The 26,657-nt window shown below is 40.6% G+C and overlaps 1 protein-coding gene and 1 long non-coding RNA gene across 3 annotated transcripts in view; one reads left to right on the top strand and one right to left on the bottom strand.

Moving 5' to 3' along the window:
- The window catches only part of VCL (vinculin), a 110,028-nt gene extending 97,074 nt beyond the window's left edge, over positions 1–12,954 (bottom strand). The window contains exon 1 of one of the 2 annotated variants that reach the window (XM_042909142.1): positions 12,673–12,954. In XM_042909142.1, the coding sequence (XP_042765076.1) occupies positions 12,673–12,840 (168 nt within the window). In that variant the 5' untranslated portion in view covers positions 12,841–12,954. The remainder of the gene's footprint in view (positions 1–12,672) is intronic. The other variant, XM_042909141.1, reaches the window with a different exon arrangement.
- Positions 1–26,657, top strand: part of LOC122202697 — a 75,444-nt gene that overhangs the window by 30,203 nt on the left and 18,584 nt on the right. The window contains exon 3 of the long non-coding RNA XR_006194807.1: positions 14,393–14,448. This is a non-coding gene — a long non-coding RNA (uncharacterized LOC122202697). The remainder of the gene's footprint in view (positions 1–14,392; positions 14,449–26,657) is intronic.

The following is a 26,657-nucleotide window of genomic DNA, read 5'->3' as shown; positions in this document are numbered from 1 at the left end:
ATGAAAGAACAAGAGACTATTAAAACTGACAGGCAGATTTTGAAAAAGATACAAACAGAATTCTAGAAGTAAAAAATACTGTCATTTAAATTAAAAACTCAGTAGATGAACTAAATGACAGACACAGCTGCATGAGAATTAGCAAACTGGAAGAAATGAAGAAATTACTAAAGGTAAAACACAAACTACTAAGAAATATGAAGCACAGAGTGATAAAGTACAACATTTTTCTAATTAGAGTTCCCAAGGGACAAAATAAAATGAGGAAAGAGGTAAAAATTCAAAAAGATAATGGCTAAGAATTATCTAGGATTGATAAAAGAAATCAATCCTCAAAAATCAGGGAGCCCAAAAAAAATCTCAAGAAAGATAAACAAGGTCTTAAAAACCCCTGGGAGAAAAGTCGTAACCTGCAGCAAAACAACAATTGGCTGATGTGAATACAGAAACACTGGAATAATATTTTCAAAGTGCTGGAAAAAAATTACTATCAGCCCTGATTAGCATATCTAATGAAATTATCTTCCAAAAAAGAAGACAAAAGAAAGACATTTTCAGCCAAATAAAAACTTAGAATGTATACTGCCCAAAGACCCCATTAAAGATAATACTAGCATAGGGGCCCCTGGGTAGCTCAGTTGGTTGAGCGTCTGACTTCAGCTCAAGTCATGATTTCACAGTTCGTGAGTTTGAGCCCTACGTTGGGCTCTGTGCTGACAGCTCAGAGTCTGGAGCCTGTTTCAGATTGTGGCTCTCCCTCTCGCTCTCTGCCTCTCCCCCACGTGTGTGTTTTTTCTCTCTCTCTCTGTCAAAAATAAAAATAAACATTTAAAAAAAAAGATACTAGTGTAGGGTGTACTTCAGGAAGTAGAGAAATATACCTAGAAGGAAGGTCTGTTCATCACTTCTCTTACATCTCAAAAAAATAATAAATGTGGGTAAATGGGGAAAAAAGCAACAGTATAAGACAACAATACTATCTAACTTATGGGGTGAAAAAAGAAGACAGAAACAAAATTTTACACAACCATAAGTAAAGGGATCATGGAACTAGAAGTATTTTACAATCTTTATATTACTCAGGAAGATAGTAAAAATGCTATCTAATTTAAGACATTGACATTAAATACACATGTTAAAAAAATTTCCAGAAAACCACCATAAGACTAGAAATAACAGTATACCTTCTAAACTAGTAGTGTGGCCATCATATTCTTTGACTCTATTACCCCCATGTTGATAAGACATCTGAAAGAGATTCTAGCCCTCCTTTCAGATAAGAGATACTAAGCCCACCCAGTACCTACCATAGTATGTAGTCATTATATATTTGTTACATTAATTTGGCTGTTCCAGAATAAAATGAATTCTATTTTACAAATGCATTACACTTCTCAACTCTACCTGGAAGGCTGATCCCATCTTACTTATTTTAGTGAGTGGCCTGACTATCCCTTCATCTTTTTTCTTTTTTAGAAAATGGGACAATGAATGCTTGGGATAAAATCCCAAATCCTAAGCTCCATTTCTTGATTCTAAATTGGGGGGACAAATATAGAGGGGGGGATACTTTACTTTTCCCTTCGCTATTGCTCCAAAGGAGTTATCAATCAAAAATTTAGATGTTTGATTCAATCATGAGGAAATGGCAATCAAAGCTCAGGCACCTAAACTGTGAGTGATATTTTCCCCACAGTTGGTAAAACTGTATATTCCACAACATATGGAATTCTACTGAAAGCTTTCACTGGCACTTTGCCTTGTTAAGCAAAAGTTAGAAGTTATGCTTAGACATTAAAAAAAAAGAATCAACACTGCCTTTTCATTAGACTAACATTTTAAAATATGACTTAAAAATTATGGAAAATATCTTAATATATCTAACACTCATTGAGCTCTTAACTATATGACAGGCATAGTTCTAAACATTTTTATGAATTCATTAATCCTCACAATAACACATGATGAGTCAGGTAGTATTATGATTAGCTTTATTTTACAGAGGAGGACCATGAGAAATAGAGATTAAATAATTTCCCCAATTTACATACCTCAGAGGTATCGATCAATAGTGGGATTTGAACCAAGGAGTTTAGCTCTGGAGTCTTTACTCTTAACCATTATACCCTACTGCTTTCCAAGATTCTTGTCAAGTTTGTATCCTGATTTACCTTGTATCTTTATCTAAAGTCTGACTTTGGTATTTGCTAACTCATACTAGATGCATTTTGCCAAACTTGTCTATTCTGTTTATTTGCAAAGCATCAAAACTAATAGAGAATTTCAAATCCATGTTATAGTTTTATTTACACTTAACAAATTCTGCATCTTCCTATGTTGGACAGGATTATTCCCACCTCACCCCAGGACTTTATGCCTGGAATTGATTCATTCAGTAAACAGGAATTAGATGGTCCTACTACATACAATGCTGTGTGCTAAGCAGAAACTTACAGCTACTTTCCTAATTGGCAGCTAAACCTCACCAAGATTCACCCACAGCATGATATATATTTTTCCAAAAAAACATAAAACAGTTTTGGTAGGGAAGCAGCACATGGTCTTCCCATTTGTTCATTCCACAAGTATTCTTCAAGACTCTACTATGTGCAAGCACTATGATGGGTGCTGAAAATTCTGGGGCAAACACAGTAGAACCAGTATTTGCTCCTTAAGGCTCTAGTGGGGAGAAAGATGTTAAGCATCACACAGATAATTACTTACAATTGTGATAAGCAAAATAAGGAAAAAAGTATAGAAATCATATGATAGACAGACCTAACTTAGTTCTGGAGATAAAGTCAGGGAGGGTGTCCCTAAAACACTGACATTTAATATGGAAGTTGAGGATTGGTAGAAATTGCCCAAATAAAGAAGCACTGAAAAGTAGTTCAAGCAGAGGAACAGCACTGTGCTTTGGAGGAAATGAAAACCCAGTGTGTCCAGAGTACCACAAGAAGACAACAGCTGAGGCCAATGCTCAAAGGTCTTTTCCTCACTATGAGGCCCACCACCTGCTCACTCTGCTGCTGGTCCACTCATATTTTCTCTGTGGCTCCAAGAAATAAAGCATTTACAGTACTAGAGCACAACCCCTTAAAATGGGTAACTTAAATTCTGCAAACAATTTTACTGGTGGAGAGGACATGGATAAGATAAATATTTTCTAAGATTATAAATTTCATCTGTATTTCAACAACTTGAAGCCAGAGACCATATCTTACATATCCTACTATCACTCAGAACACCTAGCAAGGTGCATAGCAAGGGTCTGATAAATAATTTTGCTCTTTGGGGAGAAGAGCAAAGATAAGATATTTAAGTGTTAGTAGTCTTGATTTTTTTCTGTGTAAGAATTATGCCGCCATTCATATATCCTTATCCACTTTAACTGTATGAATAAAAACAGGTTGTCTACCTTACAGATAAAACCAATTCTTCAGAGATGCATTGAACAAAGAAAGAGGGCTTAAAATATAGGGAGCTAGGTAATAGAGGTCCCTCACCTCTCAACTCTAAGAACAAATGTGCTATTTCTCTTTCTTCACAGAAAGCTTACTTGTGGGAATAAGGTAAACTTATTTCAAAAGAAGGAATGACTTTTACTTGGATTGTGGCCAGCTGCAATGAAATTCAGCCACTCTCCTCTTAAAAGTCATTTGACTGGAAATCTTATCGGTGGGAAATTCTCTAGGGGCCAAAGATTCTATTTTCTGCAACTTGACAATATTTGTAAAACATTTTTAGTTCTAAGATTCACTACCTCTCATCCTCTATACACATAAAAATCCCACACTCATACCAATCCAATAAGCTGACTTCTAGTAGAAGTAACAAAATTTTTTGAAATCTAAAAGTCCAAATGCGTAACAACAGAATATAATATCATTTATGAACCTTTGTTTTTCTCTTTGATTACATAGCCATTTGTATATAGCAACATTTGAAGGCAAGAAAAGAGGATCACCATGCCTTCCAAGGGAGGCAAAAGATAGTGAGCTATCCTCATTAGAATGACTAGCTGGGATAGCAACTATCAAAGCACAACACACTTGTGGAAGGAATGCCATGAGCAAGGGACTAGGATAAGAACAGCACCAGAAATACCAAGAATATAGCCCCATTCTTGCCCTCCAGAAACCAACAATCTAAAGGAAATACCCTAAGGGAAGGGGCGGGGCAGGTGGGAGGGATAAGAAAAACCACAAATCAATCATCAGACTGATGACCCAATATACAAGGACACAAAATCTACCAAGCGACTGGAAAGAAAGCAACAAATCCCCAATTTCCTATGTCTAATTATACAAGTTCCCTTTTATCCATTACTCTCTCATACCCTACCTATCTCTTTGTCTGCACATATTGCTCATACCTAAATAGATTTAATCAGACTAAAGCCCCCATATCTTTAAATAGTATGTCAAGATTAGTTCTTTCAGGATCTAGCCCATTATTTTAAAGTCATCTCATTCCACACTTACTGAAACAAGCAGTAAAGTACATCATGGCTCTTCAATGGTACATGACAAAGTCTTGGGATATTGTAACAGACTAGGTCTCCTCACTTTTCTTTGCAAATTTTTTTTAAACATTTATTTATTTTTGAGAGATAGATCATGAGCGGGAAATGGGCAGAGAGAGGAAGACATAGAATCTGAAGTAGGCTCCAGGCTCTAAGCTGTCAGCACAGAGCCCAATGCAAGGCTGGAACCCATGAACTGTGAGATCATGACCTGAGCCAAAGGTGGACGCTTAACCGACTGAGCCACCCAGGCACCCCTTTCCTCGCAAATTCTTAAACAGGAAAGTGAATTAAAGGAGTTGAGGTATTGTTTGTTTGTTTGTCTTTTAATGGTGAAAAACAATAAGAACTGGTGCATCTATATATAGTTTAATTTGTATTTATATCCAGGGAAACGCAAATTGGTTTGAAGTAGAGAGAAAAGACAGAGGAATTCATGACTCATAGTATGATACTATGCTGTAACCTGCAGGCCTCCAAATAATATATCAATACCTGGTCTAAATTGTTAAATTTTAAAAAGACATTGCAGTTTAAAAAGAATGCAAGATCCCAATGCCATTTTCAGTTAGGAACATGTTCTCACATTATGAATTTAATAAGTGGCCTGCGTACTTGAAATGACTCTGAAACAGAGAACCACAACCCAAAATAGCCTGAACACTTTTGTTATCTCAACCAATGGGCAGCTAGCCATTCGTTCCTTCCTCTTATACATATTCTACTTGTTTCAGACAAAGCCCACTATAAATTCACTGCAACTGTTCAAATTTGGCTACATCAGATGCTTCAAAGCTGGGGATGAAAAATATACATTGCACAAAATTTTTATTACAATATTTTTCACATAAAAAAGAAATGCTATGTACATGTTCACTTAGTTAAAAGAAAATTATATTGCACACCTATGTCACAGCTTGACACTAGAAATAAAGTAATGAACACAACAGACATGGTCCCTGCCATTGGAGAACCTATAATCTAGTGGAGAAAACAAACACTGACTAAGTATGATGAATGTCACAGGAGAGTATACACATGCCATGCTGAACTGGAGAAGACCAGGAATAAAAATGACCTTCTCAGTTTTGATACATATGAAGCATAAGCATTTTATATGTGTATAAGTGGCTAATAATTAAATAAGTATATAAAATGATGAAACCACTTTTTTAACAAATATACAAGAAATATTAAAATCCAAATAAGTCCCATCCCCATTAAAGTAGTTGCCTTAATGCTGCCCTTATTCCTGGTCTGTAACAGAAGAAGCCAACTTAAGACACTGTGGTTAATACCATAGGACTTTTACTCTAACCTTTATTCTGTCCACTTAGAGTTATACCAGTGCTATTTATACAAAAGCTTTAGAAAAACCCAACTTTCAGGGCACCTGGGTGGCTCAATTGGTTAAGCGGCAGACTCTTGATTTTGCCTCAGGTCATGATCTCGTGGTTTGTGTGATGGAGCCCGCAAGGGGCTCTGCACTGACAGTGGAGCCTGCTTGGGATTCTCTCTCTCTCTCTCTCTCTCTCTCTCTTTCTCTCTGCCCCTCCCCTGCTCATGTTCTCTCTTTCCCTCAAAATAAACAAATAAACTTAAAAAAAAAAAAAAAAGGCCCAACTTTCTACTACATAGATACACAAATATTTAAATTCAGGCCCTATTAAAATTAAAACCATAGTTGTAGAAACATTATAATCTTCAAAACTCTCCAGTTCTCTCAATCACATGAGTAAATGTTAAGTATTATTGGAACAGGGGCGCCTGGGTGGCGCAGTCGGTTAAGCGTCCGACTTCAGCCAGGTCACGATCTCGCGGTCCGTGAGTTCGAGCCCCGCGTCAGGCTCTGGGCTGATGGCTCGGAGCCTGGAGCCTGTTTCCGATTCTGTGTCTCCCTCTCTCTCTGCCCCTCTCCCGTTCATGCTCTGTCTCTCTCTGTCCCAAAAATAAATAAAAAACGTTGAAAAAAAAAATTTAAAAAAAAAATTAAAAAAAAAAAAAAAAAGTATTATTGGAACAAAGTTCACAACCTGTCCCATCCATTTATCTCTTTTGATCCATAGTTTTTCATTTTTCTTTTTTTTTTTTTTTTCCAGAAAGAGAGAGAGAAAGTATGAGCAATAGAGGGAAACAGAATCTTAAGCAGGCTCCATGCCCAGTGCAGACTCATGAACTGTGACATCATGATCTGAGCCAAAATCAAGAGTCAGTCGCTTAACTGACTAGGTCACCCAGACGCCCCTTCATTTTTCAAATGAAAGTTCATGATTCCCCAAAGAGTCCACAAACTACTTCAAATACTATTTAAATACAGAAATCCTACAAAACTACTTTAAATACTATTAGTTGTAATAGGCTTTCAATCTGAGCAGGCATATATACTATAAAAAGCCTTTATCTGTTTTGCAGGCATAAATACTTCTGTGCTGATCTATATCTACTCTTTTTTTTTTTTTTTTTTAAAGAAATGCTACAAAATCAAATGTTACTGTGAAACAGAACCATACCTTCACATCATTCTTTCCACATAGGCCCGTCATGCAGGCCATGCCAAAGAAAGGTTTTAAACAGATAACCTTGCCAGGCCCAGGACAAACGGAAACTCTATGACTAACAGCATTCTCATTGTTTCAGACTCTAGGTGGAAAACTTCCACTGATATTTAACAACTTTGCTCTAAGTGGACACAGAATAGTGGAGTAGAGAAAGCAAAGGATACAGAGGAAGAAAAATAGAGTTCGGGTTCAAGCTATACCACTAACTAGCTGTGCCACTGTGGGCAGGTTACTTAATTTCTCTGATCTATATAGTATCCTCATCTATAAAACCAGGACCATCGCAATACCTACCTTAATGGATTTACTATGATACCGCATATGAAAGTATTTTATTGGGGCACCTGAGTGGCTCAGTCGGTTAAGCGTCCAACTTCAGCTCAGGTCATGATCTTGCAGTTTGTAAGTTCGAGCCCCACATCAGGCACTCTGTTGTCAGCGCGGAGCCCACTTCAGAGCCTCTGTCTCCCCCTCTCTCTGCCACTCCCCCACTCACTCTCTCTCAAAAATAAACATTAAGGGGCGCCTGCGTGGCTCGGTGGGTTGAGCTTCTGACTTCGGCTCAGGTCATGATCTCGCGGTCCGTGAGTTTGAGCCCCGCATCGGGCTCTGTGCTGACAGCTCAGAGCCTGGAGCCTGTTTCAGATTCTGTGTCTCCCTCTCTCTCTGCCCCTCCCCTGTTCATGCTCTGTCTCTCTCTGTCTCAGAAATAGATAAACGTTAAAAAAATTAAAATAAATAAATAAATAAACATTTAAAAAAAAGTATTTTATTAACTATGAAGGATTACACAAATGTTATTATTCACTTTATTTTTTCCTTAATATAGGAATTATATGCTCATTTTAAAAATTGGAAAATACAGGAAAATATGAAGAAGAAAAAAATCACCCACAGGCCTATCACCATTATTGTTGTTGTTTTTTAAGATTTTGTTTTTTTCAAGTAATCTCTACACCTAATGTGGGGCTCAAACTCACAACCTTGAGATCAAGAGTTGCATGTTCTTCCAACTGAGCCAGCTAGGCACCCCCGTTATTTATCTTAACTGAAATAAATCTAACATCAACCAAAAAAAAATTAGAGCAAAAATAATTTCGGATGTTAATGATAATTTATAAATGACAAAATTAATTGCTGATCTTTTTTTAAGAGCAGAACGGCCTTTCCCATGTATCAGTTTAAAGTAAAGACAATCCTGCTATTTGTACCACAGCTGGTCTCAACAGGGTATAATATATGGGTGAGGCTCATAAAAGTCAAGGCCACAAAAACTCCCAAAATAAATATTTCATGAGCCCAAGGAGGAGTTACAACACATGCCCTCAGATGCAATGGAGAAGGCAAAGTGTCTGAAGTCCCATTAATAAAACTACCATGACCGTATGATCACAAAGACTGACAGATTTCTATGGGCCACTTCAGTGGGAAAAAAAGAAAAATTTATATGCCATGCTACAAAACAGGCAGTCTAAGACTTCTGACTTTTTCACACTGCTCATTGAATCCCACCCTTGGAAATTCTTACCCCTCCTCTGTTTTTCGTTTCCCACCCTTCTTTGTCTCAGCACCTCTTCCTTGTTTTGTTTATTACATTAGAATCACTCTCTATGTTTAAAATGGCCTTATTCTATACAATGGAATATTATTCAGCAGCAAAAAGGAATGAAGTTCTGATACATACTATGCTACACTGTGGATGAACCTTGAAAACATTATGCAAAGTCAAAGAAGTCAGAGACAAAAGACTATATATTTTATGATTCCGTTAACACAAAATGTCCAAATAGGCAAATCCACAGAGACAGAAAGTAGACTGGTGGTTGTCTAGGCCTGAGAAAGTAGGGGATCGAGAGAATGAGTGACTGCTGATGGGTACGAGGTTTCTTTTTGACAGGATAGAAACTTTCTAAAATTAGATTGCAGTGATGGTTACACAACTCTGTCAATATATTTAAAAAACACCTAATTGTACACTTTAAATGGGGGAATTGTATGGTATGTGAATTACATCTCAACAAAACTGTTTTTAAAACATGGTCCTCCTCAGGATCCTGAAAAAAAGGACATGCAAATAAATACTCCCATCTTACCCCTCCCTAAGTGTGGAGTAAAAATGATAACTCAGTTGCAATAAGATATGTATAAAAAGTGACCGGACTACTTCTGTTTAACAAATATACTTGAAATTACAACTCCAAATGAGTCTTACCCCTCCAAAAGTAGTCACCTTAATGATGCCCTAAGTCTAAACTTGGTCCTCAGATTCTCAATAATTCTATGCCTCTGTTTGGGTCATTCTTTCCACTTAGGATGCTTTCTTACCACATGTTTAAATGTTCAAATTCCAGCTGTCTCAAATGCTACATCCTCCTTGAAGCCTTCCCGATTCTCCCACCGAAAGTAACCTCACCTTCCTCTGAACTTCCACAGTACTTCACTTCCTTAGTGTCACTTGGGACTTTCAATCTAGTATTATACTTATTCTGCCCAGAATCATACTTACTGCTTTGACATTAAAAGGGAGTCTCCATAAACACCTGTTTGATAAGTGAGTGACTATGCTTAACAATCAAGAAGTTCATCTTCATCTGGTAAACTTTCATTGTGGAAATGTCCAAAAGGCACTTGGACTCAAGAACGACACATAAAATAGTAGGGCTAAGGAATGCCCACCACAAATAAAATTTTCTGGACTAATTTGACACATATATGTAAATAATCTGAGAGAAATTCTCAAACAGAAGCACTGGAATAAAGATATAACTTCCCAAGGTAACTGAAAGAAGCCTGAATTATATCGATTCCAGAATATTTGTTCAAAAATCAGTTTCATTATTTTATAATAACACAACGTTTTTTCCTAGCAAAACCTGAGGGCACTAGTATCAAGTTCCACTAACTTTCCTCTACTGTATTTCTAGTTAACTCCTTCTCCATTTTCGCTGCCACACTCAAAGTCCAGGTCCTCAATTTTTTCATGACCAGCCAACTTAAAAGTTCTCCTAATTTATCTCCTCTCCTACAGTTCCTTCTTTCCTTCAGCAATACTTATTGGGCCATCCTGTGAGGCCTATTCTCCAGACACAACCTAGTTGAGAACTTGACACATGTACACGATTCATCACAACACTCAGTAGCATATATATAAGGGCCACAGTTGGCATTGAGAATTCCACGCAATGGGTAGGTCCCCTGGCCTCCAGAGAACACAACCTATACAGTCTCCCTCAAAAACTATTCTCATCCACTCCTCCCTCCCACTGTCTTTGTTCATCTTGGATAAGATGATTGGATAAGGCCTTCTGTTTAACTGCCATATGTCATACACTGACTTCGTCTCTAATTTCTCTCCAACTTACTTCCTGAGCTAGTCCAGACAATATGCTTGTTGTAACCTGGAAATGACTTACCAGTACCTTTGTTCATTTTAACTATCAGCACAATCCTCCCAACTTTCTCTTTGCTAATTCAGATGTACCACCAACCTCAAGTCCCTTTCTTTGTATGTATTGGGATGCAACTATATGTTTTGTTGTTTTTTTTTTTTTCAGCTCATGACTGGCCTTATTTCTTTTGTATTTGTCTCACGATACTTTTGCAGTGTTTCCTAACTAAGGGTGTATCACAACCACCTATGAAGCTTCTGAAAAATACAAAGGCCTTGAGACTACCCCATGAAAGGCTCCTCAGTTAAGTCTGAGATGGGAGCTGGACAACTTTATTCCTAAAAACCCCTCTGGTGATTCTGATGCACACCAACCTGAGAACCACTGATTTATTACAATGCTCCCTAGGCAGCATTCACTTCTTATTAATTCATGCAATGAAGCTCATAAATAACTTTTCTCTAAATAGCCTAACCAGATATCAACCCCTAGACTAAACTAGCTCTGTTCCAAGTGCAACATGTGGTTTTAAGATTTCATTTCCTGAAGTATTCCATGGGGGGACACTATTACTCTGCCTCTTTACATTGTTTCCTATTTGTTGAAAAATGGAGGTCTGGAATGCAGCCATGTTAGACAACACTACTTAAGAATGTACTCTGGAGTCTTAGATTAAAATTAGTTACAAAAAGAACAAGAACAATATAGAACTAGATATTCTGAATGAATACTGCATTCTTACTGAATAGATTCTTACTAAATCTATACAGAACGAAATTGAGGAATTTAGTCGGTGGGGTCCCCCCCCCCCTTCCTAATTATCAGTCTCTTGAACTGGCTGAGAAGGACCCCTAAAGACTGAGGTAGACTTTCAGCTGCTAAAGTGCCACTAGTGCATTACAGTGCTCTAATCAGACAAGTAAACCAAGCCCCACCCAGACCCACAGTTGCCTCCCAAGCTGCCAACTACCCTGACATACACTATTTACACAGCTCAGTGGGGGAACAGTATGAACTTTTTCCAAAGTTGTCCCTTAGAGGCAGCAGGGGTCTGAGTGAGTCACCCACCCAGGGTGGGAAAGAAGTGTGATATTAGTCAGGGAAGTGTTAGGAGACTGGTCACAGCACCTCTTTTCCCATTTCAGAAGTGAGCTCCGCCTCCCCTAAGAACCACCTCTGTTATTAGTCACAGCTGTGGGCTACAGAGGTCTGCAGGGCCACTCAGCCACCCAGCAAAGTTGTGGGTTGGGGAGGAGACGCCCCGTTCTCCTCTCCGGCAGGGGCCTCTCTCTGGCAGGGGCCGCAGATCCCAGATTCCACAGGCCTCTCCCAACACTCCATCTTGCTTCCTGCCCGGAGGAGGGGCGGAGGAGGAGGGCCCCCAAGTCTAGAAAGGCCCCAGAAGGAGGAACCCGTTTGACAGCAGGTAAAGCCCGGTGGAAATCTCCACGGGAGGGAATAAAATGAAAGGCCGCAGGGTGAAGCAAAAGTGGAAAAGGGACTCGGGGTCATGAATTATTGCATAAAGAAATATAAAGAAATTACCCGGTGTTTGAGAGTGCCAGAGGTGTGAGCAGAAGTAGAAATGCCTAGGAAGGAAGGAGGAGACCGAGAGACGAGTGGCAAGTAAGACAAGTAGACAAAAGAGCCCGACTCGGGGAGCGCGGGGGGGGAGGGTGGTGGGTGAGGGAGGTCTCCGGGTGAGGGGCAAAAGTATTAGAAAGGTGAACAAGGCCGCTCAAATAAGAATCCCTCGAAGGAAAGGCAGGGGAGCGCGCCCGCACATAGGCCAGACTGGGGAGGCCTAAGAAGGAACTGAGAGCAAGACTGTCAACGCGAGGGGCGACAGCCTGCTGAGTGAAAGGGGCCATCAGACACCCTAACAACTATCCTTTACTGAGCGCCTACTGTGGGTCACAAGCTGTGCTAGGCACTTTACAAATACCACCTCGCTGAATCTTCACAACAAACCCGCAAGGCAGGCATTATTATGATTGCCCCCATTTTATGGATGAAGAAACTGAGGCCCAGAGAAGCATAGGGGCTCGCTCAAGGTCACAGAGTGGGGGGAATTGGGATTCGAACCCACGGCCATCTGGCTGCAGAACCCACGCGCAAAGCCACAGGCAGCAAGCCGGCAAAGGGGAGCCATTGGAATGTCTCCTCACCCCGCTCCCCACTCCAGGCCTAGCGCGCTCACCCGGACAAGGTTGCTGACTGCCGCCTGCACAGCGGCCACCGGCGCGGTGAGGTCAGGGATGGCTTTGCCGTCCACCTCGCCTTCCTCGTGCATGATCACCAGGTGGGAGATTTGCTGCGCCACCGGCTCCAAAATGCTCTCGATCGTGCGCGTATGAAACACCGGCATCGCGGCGGCAAGCAGGAGGCGGCGAACCGCTGGCTACAGAGAATTGGGAACGGCTGGGCCGGGAACCGGCAAAGAGACCGACTGCGAGCAGCAACTACGGAGTCGGGGCTTCCCTCGGCGTAACCAGCCCCGCGGGCGCCCCGCCCTCTCATGTAGCCGCGCCCAATGGCAGCACCATTTAGACCGGGTCCGCCACTCCTATTGGTCCCACTTCAAGATGCTCCGCCCTCGCTACCGCGCCGCCAAGAACCCGCCCCGCCCCCATTCCCAAGGGAGGGGCCTGGGATTGGGGCTGCGCCGCAGGGATTGCGACCGGATTCCGGAGACCTAACGCGGGGCGCTCCTTATAAGGGCATGGTGGGAGCGGAGCGTGCGGCTGGAATCAGCAGCCCCGCCCCCAGGAGCCACCTCCCGCCAGGGCTCTGCAGAGCTCCGCCCCTCTGCAGAATCACCTCAGCGGGGCGGGGTCTCCTCACCTCCCGCGGCTCGGGAGTCTCAAGAGATCAGGGTCTCCCCGCCCCCCCCTCAACTTTTCCTTTCGCACAATTCCCTCAAAATACTCTTTCCATTTCCTCTCAGTAATACGTGGAAATATTTTTGGTAAAACATTCATATAACAGGAATGCACATGTAACATGAGTGTCCCATTCATTCACACACACACACTCCACCCACTCCCTTCCTCAGAGATTTTCACTGTTAATAGTTTAATGTGTAGCCTTCTAGACTTTTGGGTATTCATTTTCTTGTACATGTATATTTTCTAAGTAAGTGGGATTAAACATTTTCCTGGAATTTGATATTTTTCCCCTTAATTAAAACCCCCTGGTTATCTTTCATCATTGATAAATATAGGTCTAACTTCATTCTTTTTTAATGGCTGCATGGTATTCCATTGCATTAAATCAAACAATTTATATAACCAATTTCCTACTAGTGGACATTTAGATTAAATTCTGTTTGTCAGTATCAAAAAACAATTCTGCATGACCAGCATTGTGTTGTGCTGCACGTGTGTAAATATCTAGGACAGAAACCTAGAAAGGAAGTAAAAATGAAAAAGTTTTATCAAAAGTTTTACATTTTGATACAACCAAATTACCTATTCCTCTCACAGCACACTTTATATTAAAGACATCTTGTGAATATATCTCTGATTCTCTTTCACCCAAACTTTCCCATTCCAAGGTAACACTTTCACTAATACCACCAAGCTGACATTCCTCAAGTCAAATGAAACTATTTCTCAAGGTCCCACATTTTCCAAGAGGCTAAACTATGTGTGTTTTCCTGTGCAATTTTTGAAGCTATTTTTGTCTGGTAATATATATCCCCTATTTCTACTCTACATGTTGCCAAATCCTGCATTTTTTTCTTCTCATAATATCGTCACTGTTTGGCTACTACTTCCATATCCTTATAGGTAACAGAATTCTATATCTATTTTAAGCTAACATTTATGTATACTTTATAACTTCTAGGCACTGTGTAAACCCTTATTCAAACTGAGGTATATGCAGTTTATACTACTTTATTCTCCCCCATTTTACAGATAAAGAAACTGAAGCTCTGTCGTTCATCTAAAGTTTCACCTAGGACCGGCTAAAGGTAAGGAAACCAAGCCAGGCATCTTCCCTTCCAATAGGCCTTCTTCCACAACCCTCAGCAGATGGGTGACCTCAAAAGACATGCTTACCTCAACACTGAGACTCACTAAGTAACTGCATCAAGAGAGGGAAAGAGACCCATGGCCACCTAACAGCTCTCAAACATGCTGTGGCCCTGATAGCTTGAGTTGGGAATGGCCACCATAATCCCTCACCCCTAGATGCTATGAGGAGCCCACATGGAATCCTGCCTAAGGCAGAAGGCAGAACAGAAACCAGCTGTGGTCACTGGACAGGAGTGGGAAAGAAAAGGTTAGTGGGGGCAGGGGACCAAGAGGCTGGGGGAGCAGGCTACCTAAAACCCATCCACAGGAGGTGGTGAGAGACAGGACCGTGCAAAAGTGGAGATTCCAAACCCCCGATGTGTGCTCCATTGTCTCATTGGACTTCTAAAATACAAACTCAAAGATAAAGTTGGGTTTTTTTTTTTATTTTTTTTTATTTTTTGAGAAAGAGAGAGAAAGAAAGAGAGAACGAGTGGGGGAGGGGCAGAGAAAGAAGAGGAAAGAGGATCAGAAGCGGGCTCTGCGCTGACGACCGATATGGGGCTTGAATTCACGAACCATGAGATCATGACCTGAGCCGAAGTCAGACTCTTAACTGACTGAGCCACCCAGAGGCCCCTCAAAGATAAAACTATAAAAACTAAGACAATAACCCACGAGCATTACACCTCAAATGTGAAGCTCTTATGAGTGCAGGGCCCTGTGCAACCACCCCAGCCTGTGAACCTCACCCTAGTTACACAGCTAGTAACCATGTTAGTCTGACCATGACTAACTCTTGATTACTAAACAGCTCGCAGGAACTCCCTTGCCTGATGGATCCTCTCTTCAAAACTAATAACATTTTTGTCTAGTCTACCACAGCTACCAAAGCTGTTTTCTCTGCTTATCTCACGTAGTAATAGTAATATATGGGCAATGGAATTACATATGATCTTTTTTCTGTAATCCTTACTCTGCCCCCACTTTAATAATTATATACTTAAGTGTAGTTTAACACTTTCTTCTGGCCCATGTATTTCCTGCAAATCAGCAGCAAGACTCAGAGACTTAATCATGCAATAGACTTCTAACTGTAATATATCATCCCTGCCTCCAATTTTATACTCCCGGCTACTCCAGACTAACCATATTAACCTCCCTAAAATACCACATGGGATGTCCAAGCCACATGCTCCCCTCCATCCACATCCGTGTCCACGTCTGTCCACCTCCTCCCCCACACTCATGCACACCATCCAAAATCTTCCATGGCAACTTTTAACCTATGTTAACGTCAACGTCCTCCACAGTCTGTGTTCAGACCAACCTCCTTGCCTTCTCCTTCCTCATCCAGACCCACAGAAAGGTGGGTTAAATAGTGCAAAGAGCTGGAGTCATCTAGAGTTCAAGCCATAATCCCAGCTTCACAATTCAATTGGGATAGAACTCTGACAAGTAGCTTTTCTTCTCTCTCCCTGAATTTCTGTCTTTGTAAAAGTAGAATGATACCACCCTTATAGAGCTGATGTAAGGATTGTTAAATGAATTTGTGTAAAGCACCTAGGAGACCCTCAGGAAAAGGGAGCTGTTACTATGATTACAGCAGTCACAACAGTCACAAAATTGCCGGTGGAATTTTTCTTTTCAGCTTTTGCCTATATTTCTTTTCCAACTAAAACCTCTCTCTGGTTGTCTAAGTCTTATCTACTGTGGTAGGTAAAATTCTAAGATGTCTGCCTAGATTTCCTATCCCTGGTATAATCCTCAGAACTGCAAATGTAATGGACTTTATCTACACATGGTGATGTTATATAGCACAGTTGACCTTAAAATAAGGAGATTATCCAGGCAAGTCTGGCCTAATCACATCAGTCCTTTTTTTCTAAGTGTATTTATTTATTTTGAGAGAGAGAGAGAACACGAGAAGGGGAGGGGCAGAGAGAGGGAAAGAGAGAGAATGCCAAGCAGGTTCTGCTCTGTCAGTGCAGAGCCCAATTTGGGGCTTGATCCCACAAACCATGATCATGACCTGAGCTGAAATCAAGAGTTGGACGCTTGGGGCGCCTGGGTGGCTCAGTCAGTTAAGCGTCCGACTTCAGCTCAGGTCATGATCTCTCGGTCCGTGAGTTCAAGCTCCGCGTCGGGCTCTGTGCTGACAGCTCAGAGCCTGGAGCCTGCTTCCGATTCTGTGTCTCCCTCTCTCTCTGCTCCTCCCCCGTTCATGCTCTGTCTCTCTCTGTCTCAAAAATAAATAAACATTTAAAAAAAAAAGGGTTGGACGCTTAACCAACTGATCCTCCCAGGTGCCTATATTAGCCTCTTTAAAGCAAAGAGTTTTCTTCAGCTGGTCATGAGGTAGTTAAAGATTAGAACCACAGGAAGGATTTAACAAGCTGTCGATAGATTAAAGATGCAGGAAGTCACATGTCAAGGAATGCAGGCTGCCTCTAGGAACTGCAAGTAGACCCTGGCTGACAACAGGAAAACGTAGACCTCATTCCCACAGCTACAAGGAACTAAATTCTGACAGGTAGAATGATCTTGGGGGAGTGCCTGGGTGGCTCAGCTGGTTGAGCATCCAAGTGTTGACTTCAGCTCAGGTCGTGATCCCAGGCTCATGGGATTGAGCCCCTCCTCCACACCCAGTGTGAAGCCTGTTTAAGATTAAGATTCTCTCTTTCTCTCTCTCTTTCTCTCTCTCTCTCTCTCTCTCTCTGCCCCTGCCCTGTTCACGTGCTCATGCTCTTTCTCTCTCTGGAGAAGGAGAAGGAGAAGGAGAAGGAGAAGGAGAAGGAGGAGGAGGAGGAGGAGGAGGAGGAGGAGGAGGAGGAGAAGGAGAAGAGTGATCTCGGAAACAGATTTTCCCACAGAGCCCCCAGATGAGAACTCAGTCCATTGGATACCTTGATTTCAGAATGTGATAATGAACACTGAACCCAGCCACACCATAAAGGACAAACATCTGACCTTTACAACTGTGAGATGAACATGAGTGTTGTGAGGTAACTTGTTACATAGCAATAGAATACTAATGCACCTACCTTCAAGGTCTACTTCTTTTTTTTTTTTTAATGTTTATTTTTGAGAGAGAGAGAGAGAGAGAGACAGAATGTGAGCAGGGGAGGGGCTGAGAGAGAGGGAGACACAGAATCTGAAGCAGGCTCCAGGCTCTGAACTGTCAGCACAGAGCCCAACACAGGGCTCGAACCCATGAACTGTGAGATCATGACCTGAGCCAAAGTAGGACACTCAACCGACTGAGCCACCCAGGCGCCCCCAAGGTCTACTAGTCCTTTCTATATGACTTCCCACCACAAAACCCTGGCATGAACTATTTATACAAACCCTTTTTCCTTCTTAAAACTTATCACAATTGCCCTTTTATTACATGACCACTTTACATTTCTCTCCTATTACAGAGACTGCTAAATGTCCCCCATACTTGTTCTGCTCTTTCTCCACAGTAATAGAACCCCAGATTTATAGCTGGGCACTTAGCCACACTGTTCCAATTTGACACATGGCAAGTTACAAAGCTTTGGTTTTCTCATCTCTAAAATAGGGATAGTAATCTTTTGGACCTTTTTTAATGGAAAGGGCTTAGCACAAAGTCAGCACAAGGAAAACATTAACAAAGGTCAATTCACAGCCTACACTAGACTAAGAAACTAAGTCACAAATAATGTGGTGAAGACCATGTTGTCATGTACCAAGCAGGAAGAGATCACGATAAGGACCTAAGGATAAAAAAGAGTTGATGGGACAGTGAAATCAGTGTAGCTGCAAAGGAAGAATGTTTGGTTAGGAAGGCACCTAGAGGTGGCAGCATGTTCTGGGACATGATTAAATTATAGTAGTCTACCTTATGCACAGGAGAGTACATTCTAAGACCCTCAGTGGATATCTGAAACTGCAGATGGTATCGAACCCTATATACACTGGTTTTTTTCCTATGATAAAGTTCGATTTATAAATTAAGCACAGTACGAGATTAACAACAATAACTAATAATAAAAGAGGACAATTACAACAATATACTATAATAAAAGTTGGTGACTATGGTCTTTCTCTCAAAATATCTTGCCATGCGATATTCACCTTTCTTCTTGTGATGCTCTAAGATGATAAAATGCCTGCATGATGGGACAAATGAGGTGAAGGACATAGGCACTGTGAGGAAGTGTAGGCTGCTATTGCCCTTCTGATGTCTGTCAGAAGGAAGAGCAGCTGCTTCGGGGCCACGGTGGACTGTAGGTCACTGAAAGCCCCCAAGTTGAAGCTTTGGATGAGGGGGACTAGTGTCATCAGACTAAAGTGAATGTTCACATGGCTCAAAGATAAGAATGAAAAGATAAATTTCCACAAGATTATAACCTGCAGAGGTTAAGGACTGTGTGACATTTGCTCGTGGTTGCAGCTGGCTCAACATCGCTCTGCCATATAATTAGTCTGAAGGCCACTAATGACAGGGTACATTGTAAGATATGTAAAAATTTAGCATTTCTCGGTAAAAAATAATTGAGGAAGAGTTTTATTTTTAATGTTTATTTATTTATCTTGAAAGAGAGGGTGGGGGAGAGGCAGAGACAGGGTGACAGAGAATCATAAGCAGGCTTCACACTGTCAGTGCAGAGCTGGACACGAGGCTTGAACTCACGAATTGTGAGATCATGACCTGAGCCAAAATCAAGACTCGGACGCTTAACTGAGCCATCCTGGTGCCCCAGGGGAAGAGTTTTTGATGATGGCAATTATTTCACACAGTGCCCCATAGCATGGGAAGCTTTAAATTCTTCTAAGTCCGTAGCAGTTCTCCAGGTTACGTGAAAAACAGGAAATACAGCTCTCTTTTATTACACAGACTGGGAAATTGAGACATAGTAGCAACTGTCAGTATGAATACAATATGTGGAAATTTTAATCAGGGAGAGAGCTGGGTATAAGATCTAAGTCTTCTGTATTTAGTTGTTTAGTTTAGTTTCTATGCTCTCCTAATTAGTTTTCGGACTGCTCTATGTCAGTTATGGGCCTGAGGATTGGCTTATACCTTCTCAATACTCTCTAGTATACTTCACGCCCACTTTGGTAAATCTACAATTTACACGCACACACTGCATCCCCCAACTCACACAGATGTACCTTCTCTGTTTATACCATCTCACCAACCTCTTCCCCACACTGTCCCCACATCAGAACCACACAGTGGCTCAATCAGTAGTTCTTTCTTTCTTCCCCAAATGCTACATGTACACCACACTCCTCCCTCCACCCCCACCCAAAACCACAACCACTTCCCCCATCACTTTGAAAACAGCAGGGCTCTTCTCTTTTCTTCTTTGTTACCCTTAACTTTATTGAGGTATAATTAACAAAACATACACACACACACACACACACACACACACACACATATATATGCTATACAATGTAGTGTTTTGATATATATTCATACTGTGAAATGATTACTACAATCAAGCTATTTCACACATTCACATAGTTAACATTTTTTCTTGTGAGAATACTTAAAATCTACCCTTTATAAATATACAATACATTATTATTAACTATAGTTATCATGCTGTATGTTAGATCTCTAAAACTTATTCATTTTATAACTGGAAGTTTGTACCCTTGACAAACATCTCCCCATTTCTCCCACTACCCCCCACCCCCTGGTAATCACGCTTCTTTCTTTTCTTTTTCTTTTTTTTTTTACTTTTTTAAAAAATTGGAGTACAAATATCTCTTCAAGATGTAGATTTCATGTCTTTTGGATTTATAACCAGAAGTGGGATTGCATTATCCAAAGAAGATATCTAAGCGGACAACAGGTATATGGAAAGGCACTCAACATCACTAATCATCAGGGAAATGCAAATCAAAACCACGTTGAAATATCACTTCACATCTGTTAGGATGGTTATTATCAAAAAGCCAAAAAATAGTAAGTGTTGGCAAGGATGTGGAGAAAAGTGAATCTTTATTCCCTGTTGGAAATGTAAATTGGTACAGGCATTATGGAAAACAGGAGGGAGGCTCTTCAAAAAATAAAAAATAGAACTATCTTATCCTGATCTTTTCCTTTATTCACCAATTTTTTAAAAATTCAGTATGGATTTAAATCATTTTCAGCTTCACATTTTTCCAGTGTTCTCACTTTTTTATTGCACTTCAACCTTCTACTCTGTGAGAAAGCTACAAAGAAGGTTATTAAAAATTACGTAAAATTTCGGCTCCCAGAGATAGCTACTAATAACATTTTAATATATTACCTTTCAGGCTTTTCTCTGCCCATATATATTTTTATGTGTGTGTTCATTTTTTTCTCACACAAATTTTTTACTGAGATAATTTACACACCATAAAATTTACCCTTTTAAAGTATAGTGTTCAATTTTTATTCCTGCTATTTTCACCTCAACATTATTATATCAAGAACATGTGCTCATGACATTGAATATTCTCCAAAACTTTATTTTTTAGAGTTTATAGCCATTTTAAAGTATGCAAGAATCATAATTTATTTAAACATCTTCTTATTGGACATTTAAGTTGTCTCCAACTTTTCATTATTGTAAATAATCCTTTGAAAAATAGTCTTGTATTTTTATTTTTATAGACATAGAATTATTGTTTTAACACATTTTTACTTATGAGAGGGGCAAATGCTACTGTTTGCCTACCCAATAGACATTCTCTCCTTCATCCTTAGTTTGTAGAATCTCATAGTTTGGAGAGGTGTATTAGTTATCTATTGCTGTCTATAAACTACTCCGAAACAGGAGCACCTGGGTGGCTCAGTCAGTTAAGAGTCGGGCTTTGGCTCAAGTCATGATCTCATGGCTCATGAGTTCCAGCCCCATGTTGGGCTCTGTGCTGACAGCTGAGAGCCTGAAGCCTATTTCAGATTCGGTGTCTCCCTCTCTCTCTGCCCCTCCCCCAGTCATGCTCTGTCTTTCTCTCCTTCAAAAAGAAATAAACATTATAAATTACTCCAAAATAATCCTTTATTCTCTCTCATGTTTTCTATGGCTCAGGAATTTGGAAGTGGCTTGGCTGGGAAGTTCTAGCTTAGAGTCTCTCATAATGTTGCAGTCAGCTGGGGTCATCTCCAAGCTCCTTCAGTCACATGTTTGATGCCTGGACTGGGAAGATTAGAAAAACTGGGGTCTTACATGGTAGAGCCTTTCAAAAATCCCTTTCTATTTCGAGGCACCTGGGTGGCTTAGTTGGTTAAGCATAGGATTCTTCATTTTGGCTCAGGTCATGATCTCATCATGAGATCAAGCCCCGCATCAAGCTCTGTGCTGGGTGTAGAGCCTGCTTAAGATTCTCTCTCTCTGCCTCCCTAGACCCATCTCCCACTCATGCTCTATCTTCTCTCTCAAAAAAAGAAAGGAAGAAAGAAAGAAAGAAAGAAAGAAAGAAAGAAAGAAAGAAAGAAAGAAAGAAAAGAAAGAGGGGTGCCTGGGTGGCTCAGTCAGTTGAGCGTCCGACTTCCGACTTCGGCTCAGGTCATGATCTCACAGTTTGTGAGGTCGAGCCCTGCAACGGGCTCTGTGCTGACAGCTTAGAGCCTGGAGCCTGCTTCGAATTCTGTGTCTCCCTCTCTCTCTACTCCTCCCCTGCTCATGCTCTGTCTTTCTCTCTCCTTCAAAAATAAATTTAAGACAAAATTAAATTAAAAAAAGAAAGAAAGAAAGAAAGAAAAGAGAGAGAATCTCTTTCTATATCTATGTGGTCCCCTCACCATTATCTCTCAAACACGCTTACTTCAGGGTAGCCAGACTTCTTATATAGGACTCAGTACTTCAAAAAGCACATCTCTCAAGAGATCAAGAGCTAGGCAGAAGCTGTATCACCTTTTCTAACTTAGTCGTGCAAATCACAAATATCATCTCCCACCTGAATCATACATAGATAGGCCCACCCAGATTTCAGAAAGGGAACATGGACCTCATTTCTTCCTTGATGTAAAAGTATCAGTCACATTTAAGGAGACATTTGGAAAATCTAACCTGCCAGAAAAGCAAAAATGCTCAGAGAAGGTGGAACCCTACCCAAACCTAAGGGATGAACTATGCTTTGTCTAAACCAATTATGGTAATCCCACTCTTTATTGTTAGTATAAAAGACACTGCTAGCTGTCCACCTAAAATGTATTTATCCTTCCTCCTATCAGAACCCAGCTAAACATACTAAATTACCCAAGCTTTCCTGCAGCTAGGATAGCCAAGTGATAAATTCTGCCTTAATGAAACGAAGCTAAGAGATCTAGTAAAGCTTCCATTTTCCTAATGTAAGTCCTTGCCCCTTTCTGATACACAAGAATATAGCTCCAGGGATAGTTCTTGACAGGCATGGGCCAATCAATACTGTCTATCCACCTGCTCGTAGTGTTTGGTTCAGGAATAAGTATTTGACTCAATTTGGCCCAACATGAGAAAGAGTGACTCTCAGGTCTCAGGTGTAGGAGCTACCAAAGACATGCTTTCTTTTTCCTTCAAGGCATGATATGAAAGCAGGAAGCATCTGCAGTCATTTTTATTTCATTAGGAAAAAGTTTGGAGCTCTGGGGAACACCACAGGAGCTTGAATTTGAAGGCAACACCAGGAAGTGAGAGAGAGACAGAGAAATTTGTCTTCAGTGAAATTTTTATTTTGGACTCAATCCTCACCTAAAGCCAGACTGACCTCAGGATTTTTCATTTACCGAATATATTGGTCAGGGTTCTCTTGAGAAACAGAGCAAGTAGGAACCAAAGAGATTTATTATAAGGAATTGGCTCATGCCATTATAGAGGAAGACAAGTCCTAAGATCTGCAGGATGATTGGCAATCTGGAGACCCAGGAGAGGAATGTTTTAGTTCTAGTCTAAGTCTGAAGGCCTGAGAACCAGGAGGGTTGATGGTGTAATTCCTGTCAAAGGGTGACAGGCTCAAGGCCCAGAAAAAAAAAACCTGTTTCACTTTTAGTCCAAAGGCAGGAAACAAGCTAATGTCCCTGTTGGAATTATGAGGAAAGAAAGAATTCTCTCTTACTTGGGGGAGGGTCACTCTTTTTGCTTCATTCAGGCCTTCAATTGATTGGATGAGGCCCACTCACATTAGAGGGCAATCTGCTTTACTGAGTCTACCAATTTAAATGTTAGTTTCATCCAAGAACACTCTCACAGAAACACTCTGAATAACATTTGACCAAATATCCAGGCACCCCATGGCCCAGGCTAGTTGACACCAATTTAACCAGCACACTGAGCAAATTAATCCCTCTTGTGGTTTAAAACAGTTTGATTTGGGTTTTCTTTCACTTGCAACCAAAAAGGCTACATTGATATAGGGAATCTACTCTGTGCCAGACTGTGCCAAGTGCACCAAAACAGCAAGACAGACCTTCCAGTCTAGCAACATATGTAGGAAGACCACTGCTTTTTTTTAAATTTCTTTAAGTAATCTTTATGCCAAAAGTGGGGCTCAAACTCACACAACCCTGAGATCAAGAGTCACACATTCCACCGACTAACCCAGCCAATTGCCTCCAAACCGTTGTGTTTTTTTGTAAAAATGGTATTAAAAGATAACATTCAGATGACCGCCAAGTTGGTTGACATCTTGACTACAACCTCATAAGAGGAGAGACCCTGAACCAGAACTACCTGGATAAGCTACTCCTAAGTCCTTGACCCACAGATATTTATCTGATATAGTAACCATTTTTGTTGTTTCACAGCATTAAGATTTCAGGTATTTTTTTACACAGGAATAGATGTGTACTAGGCCCCTTCCACAAACATATCCACTAATCTGACCTTTATCATCATCATAAGTTAGCTTTACCTGTTCTTGAAATTGATGTAATTGAATTCATACAGGATACACTCATTTGTTCCTGGCTTCTTCCACTCACTGTTATATCTGTGAGATTCACCATATGCTTACATCTAGAAATAGTCTGTTCTTTGTTATTGTTGTATAGTATTTTATTTCATAAATATACCAAAATATATCTTTTCTACTGTTGGTGGAAATTTAATTTTTTCCCACATTTTGACTATATAAATAAAACTTCTATGAACAATCATATATGTCTTTTGGTTGGACACATATATACTCATTTTTCTTGAAAGCCACTTGAAAAACTGTTTTAATGTTTATTTTTGAGAGAGAAAGAAAGCGCCAGCACATGCAAGTGAGGGAGGGGCAGAGAGAGAGAGGGGAACAGAGGATTGGAGCAAGCTCTGTGGTAACAGCCGAGAACCCCATGTGGGGCTCGAACTCAGGAACCATGAGATCATGACCTGAGTCAAAGTTGGATGCTTAACCCACTTAGCTACCCAGGTGCCCCGTGGAAGCCATTTTTAAAATGTAACATTTCTGGGATGCCTGGGTGGCTCAGTCGGTTAAGCATCCAAGAGCCCCATATTGGACTCTGTGCTGACAGCTCAGAGCCTGGAGCCTGCTTCAGATTGTGTGTCTCCCTCTCTCTCTGCCCCTCCCCCACTCACACTCTGTGTGTGTGTGTGTGTGTGTGTGTGTGTGTGTGTGTGTGTGTCTCTTTCAAAAATAAATAAATGTTTTAAAAAATTTTTTAAAGTAATATTTCTTGCTTCCAACTTTCCTATACTACTGCTTACTCTGATATTTTACTTATTAGCCTCTCCTGCTGTTCTTTTGAAAATGACTGAAAACTCAACCTTATCTTTTAAACACTTCCAAACAATCTTTATTTTTTTTTAAGTTTATTTATTTATTTTGAGAGAGAGAGAAAGAGCACACGTGTGCACACAAGCACAGGAGGGGCAGAAAGAGAGAATCCCAAGCAGGCTCCATGCTATCAGTGCAGAGCCCAACATGGGGCCTAAATCCATGAACCTTGAGATCATGACCTGAGCTGAAATCAAGAGTCAGATGTTCAATCAACTGAGCCATCCAGATGCCCTTCCAAACAACATTTAATTTGTAAATTTTAGCTACTTATAATGGCAAAGGAATAATCAGAGGACATTGTTTTCTTAGCTGTGTGGAGAAAGGGTTCTTCCTATCTCCCTCATTCCCATGGGTTTTTGTAATCCATCAAAAAAGAACTTTCAGTCCTCCTAGATTCTTATGTACAGAGAACTTCTTTCAGCAATATTTTTGCAGATCCAAGAATTGCGCTGTGAGTAAAACTACTACATAACAAAATTGATGAATGGCTAATTTTTGCATATGCCAGCAATTCTCAAACTTTTTGGTCTCAGGATCTCCATATACTTTTTTCTTTTTTAGGATCTCTGTATATTTCTTTTTGTTGTTGTTGTTTATTTATTTTTGAGAGACAGAGAGAGATAGAGCACGAGCAGAGGAGGAGCAGAGAGAGAGGGAGACACAGAATCTGAGGCAGGCTTCAGGCTCCGAGCTGTCAGCACAGAGCCCGTCGCGGGGCTCAGACTCACCGACCACGAGATCATGACCTGAGCTGAAGTTGGATGCTTAACCGACTGAGCCTTCCAGGCATCTCTAGGACCTCTGTATATTTCTAAAAATTATTGAGGACTCCAAGTATCTTTTGTTTATGTGATTATACTTATCAGTATTTACTGCTTTAAAGAAATTGATAAAACTTTTATATATTTATTAATTAATTTTTAAAAATAATGATAAACCCATCATGCATTAACATAAATAACATATTTTAATTGTTTTTATTTTAGAGAGACAGAGAGAGAGAGCTGCAAGCAGGGTAAAGGGACAGAGGGAGTGAAAGAACCCCAGGCAGGTTCCATACTCAGCATGGAGCCCAATGTGGGGCTTGATTCCATGACCCTAGGATCATGACCTGAGCCAAAATCAAGAGTCAGTCACTCAACCAACTAAGCCACCCAGGCACCCCAGAATAATATATTTTTATGAAAAATAATGTGGATGTGGACCTCCTGAAAGTATCTCAGACACTCAAACACTGGACTATGCTACGAGAACCACTGATCTGTGCTGATGCATTCTTTGCCCCTATCATATCACTTTGTATAAACCATCTTTTATTTTGACTTCTCAGCATCACATTCATCTTTATTTGGTGACAAAACCCTTATTTCCTAAAGAGAACCTATTCAAGATGGTTGAGATGAAGTTGACCACACCCCTTTCTCACCCAGTGATATGCATGTGATGCATGATTGCC

This window comes from Panthera leo, chromosome D2 (assembly GCF_018350215.1).
Source record: "Panthera leo isolate Ple1 chromosome D2, P.leo_Ple1_pat1.1, whole genome shotgun sequence".
Lineage (NCBI taxonomy): Eukaryota > Metazoa > Chordata > Mammalia > Carnivora > Felidae > Panthera > Panthera leo.
Note: the sequence above shows the minus strand (reverse complement) of the source record. Positions and strands in the feature narration are given on the sequence as shown.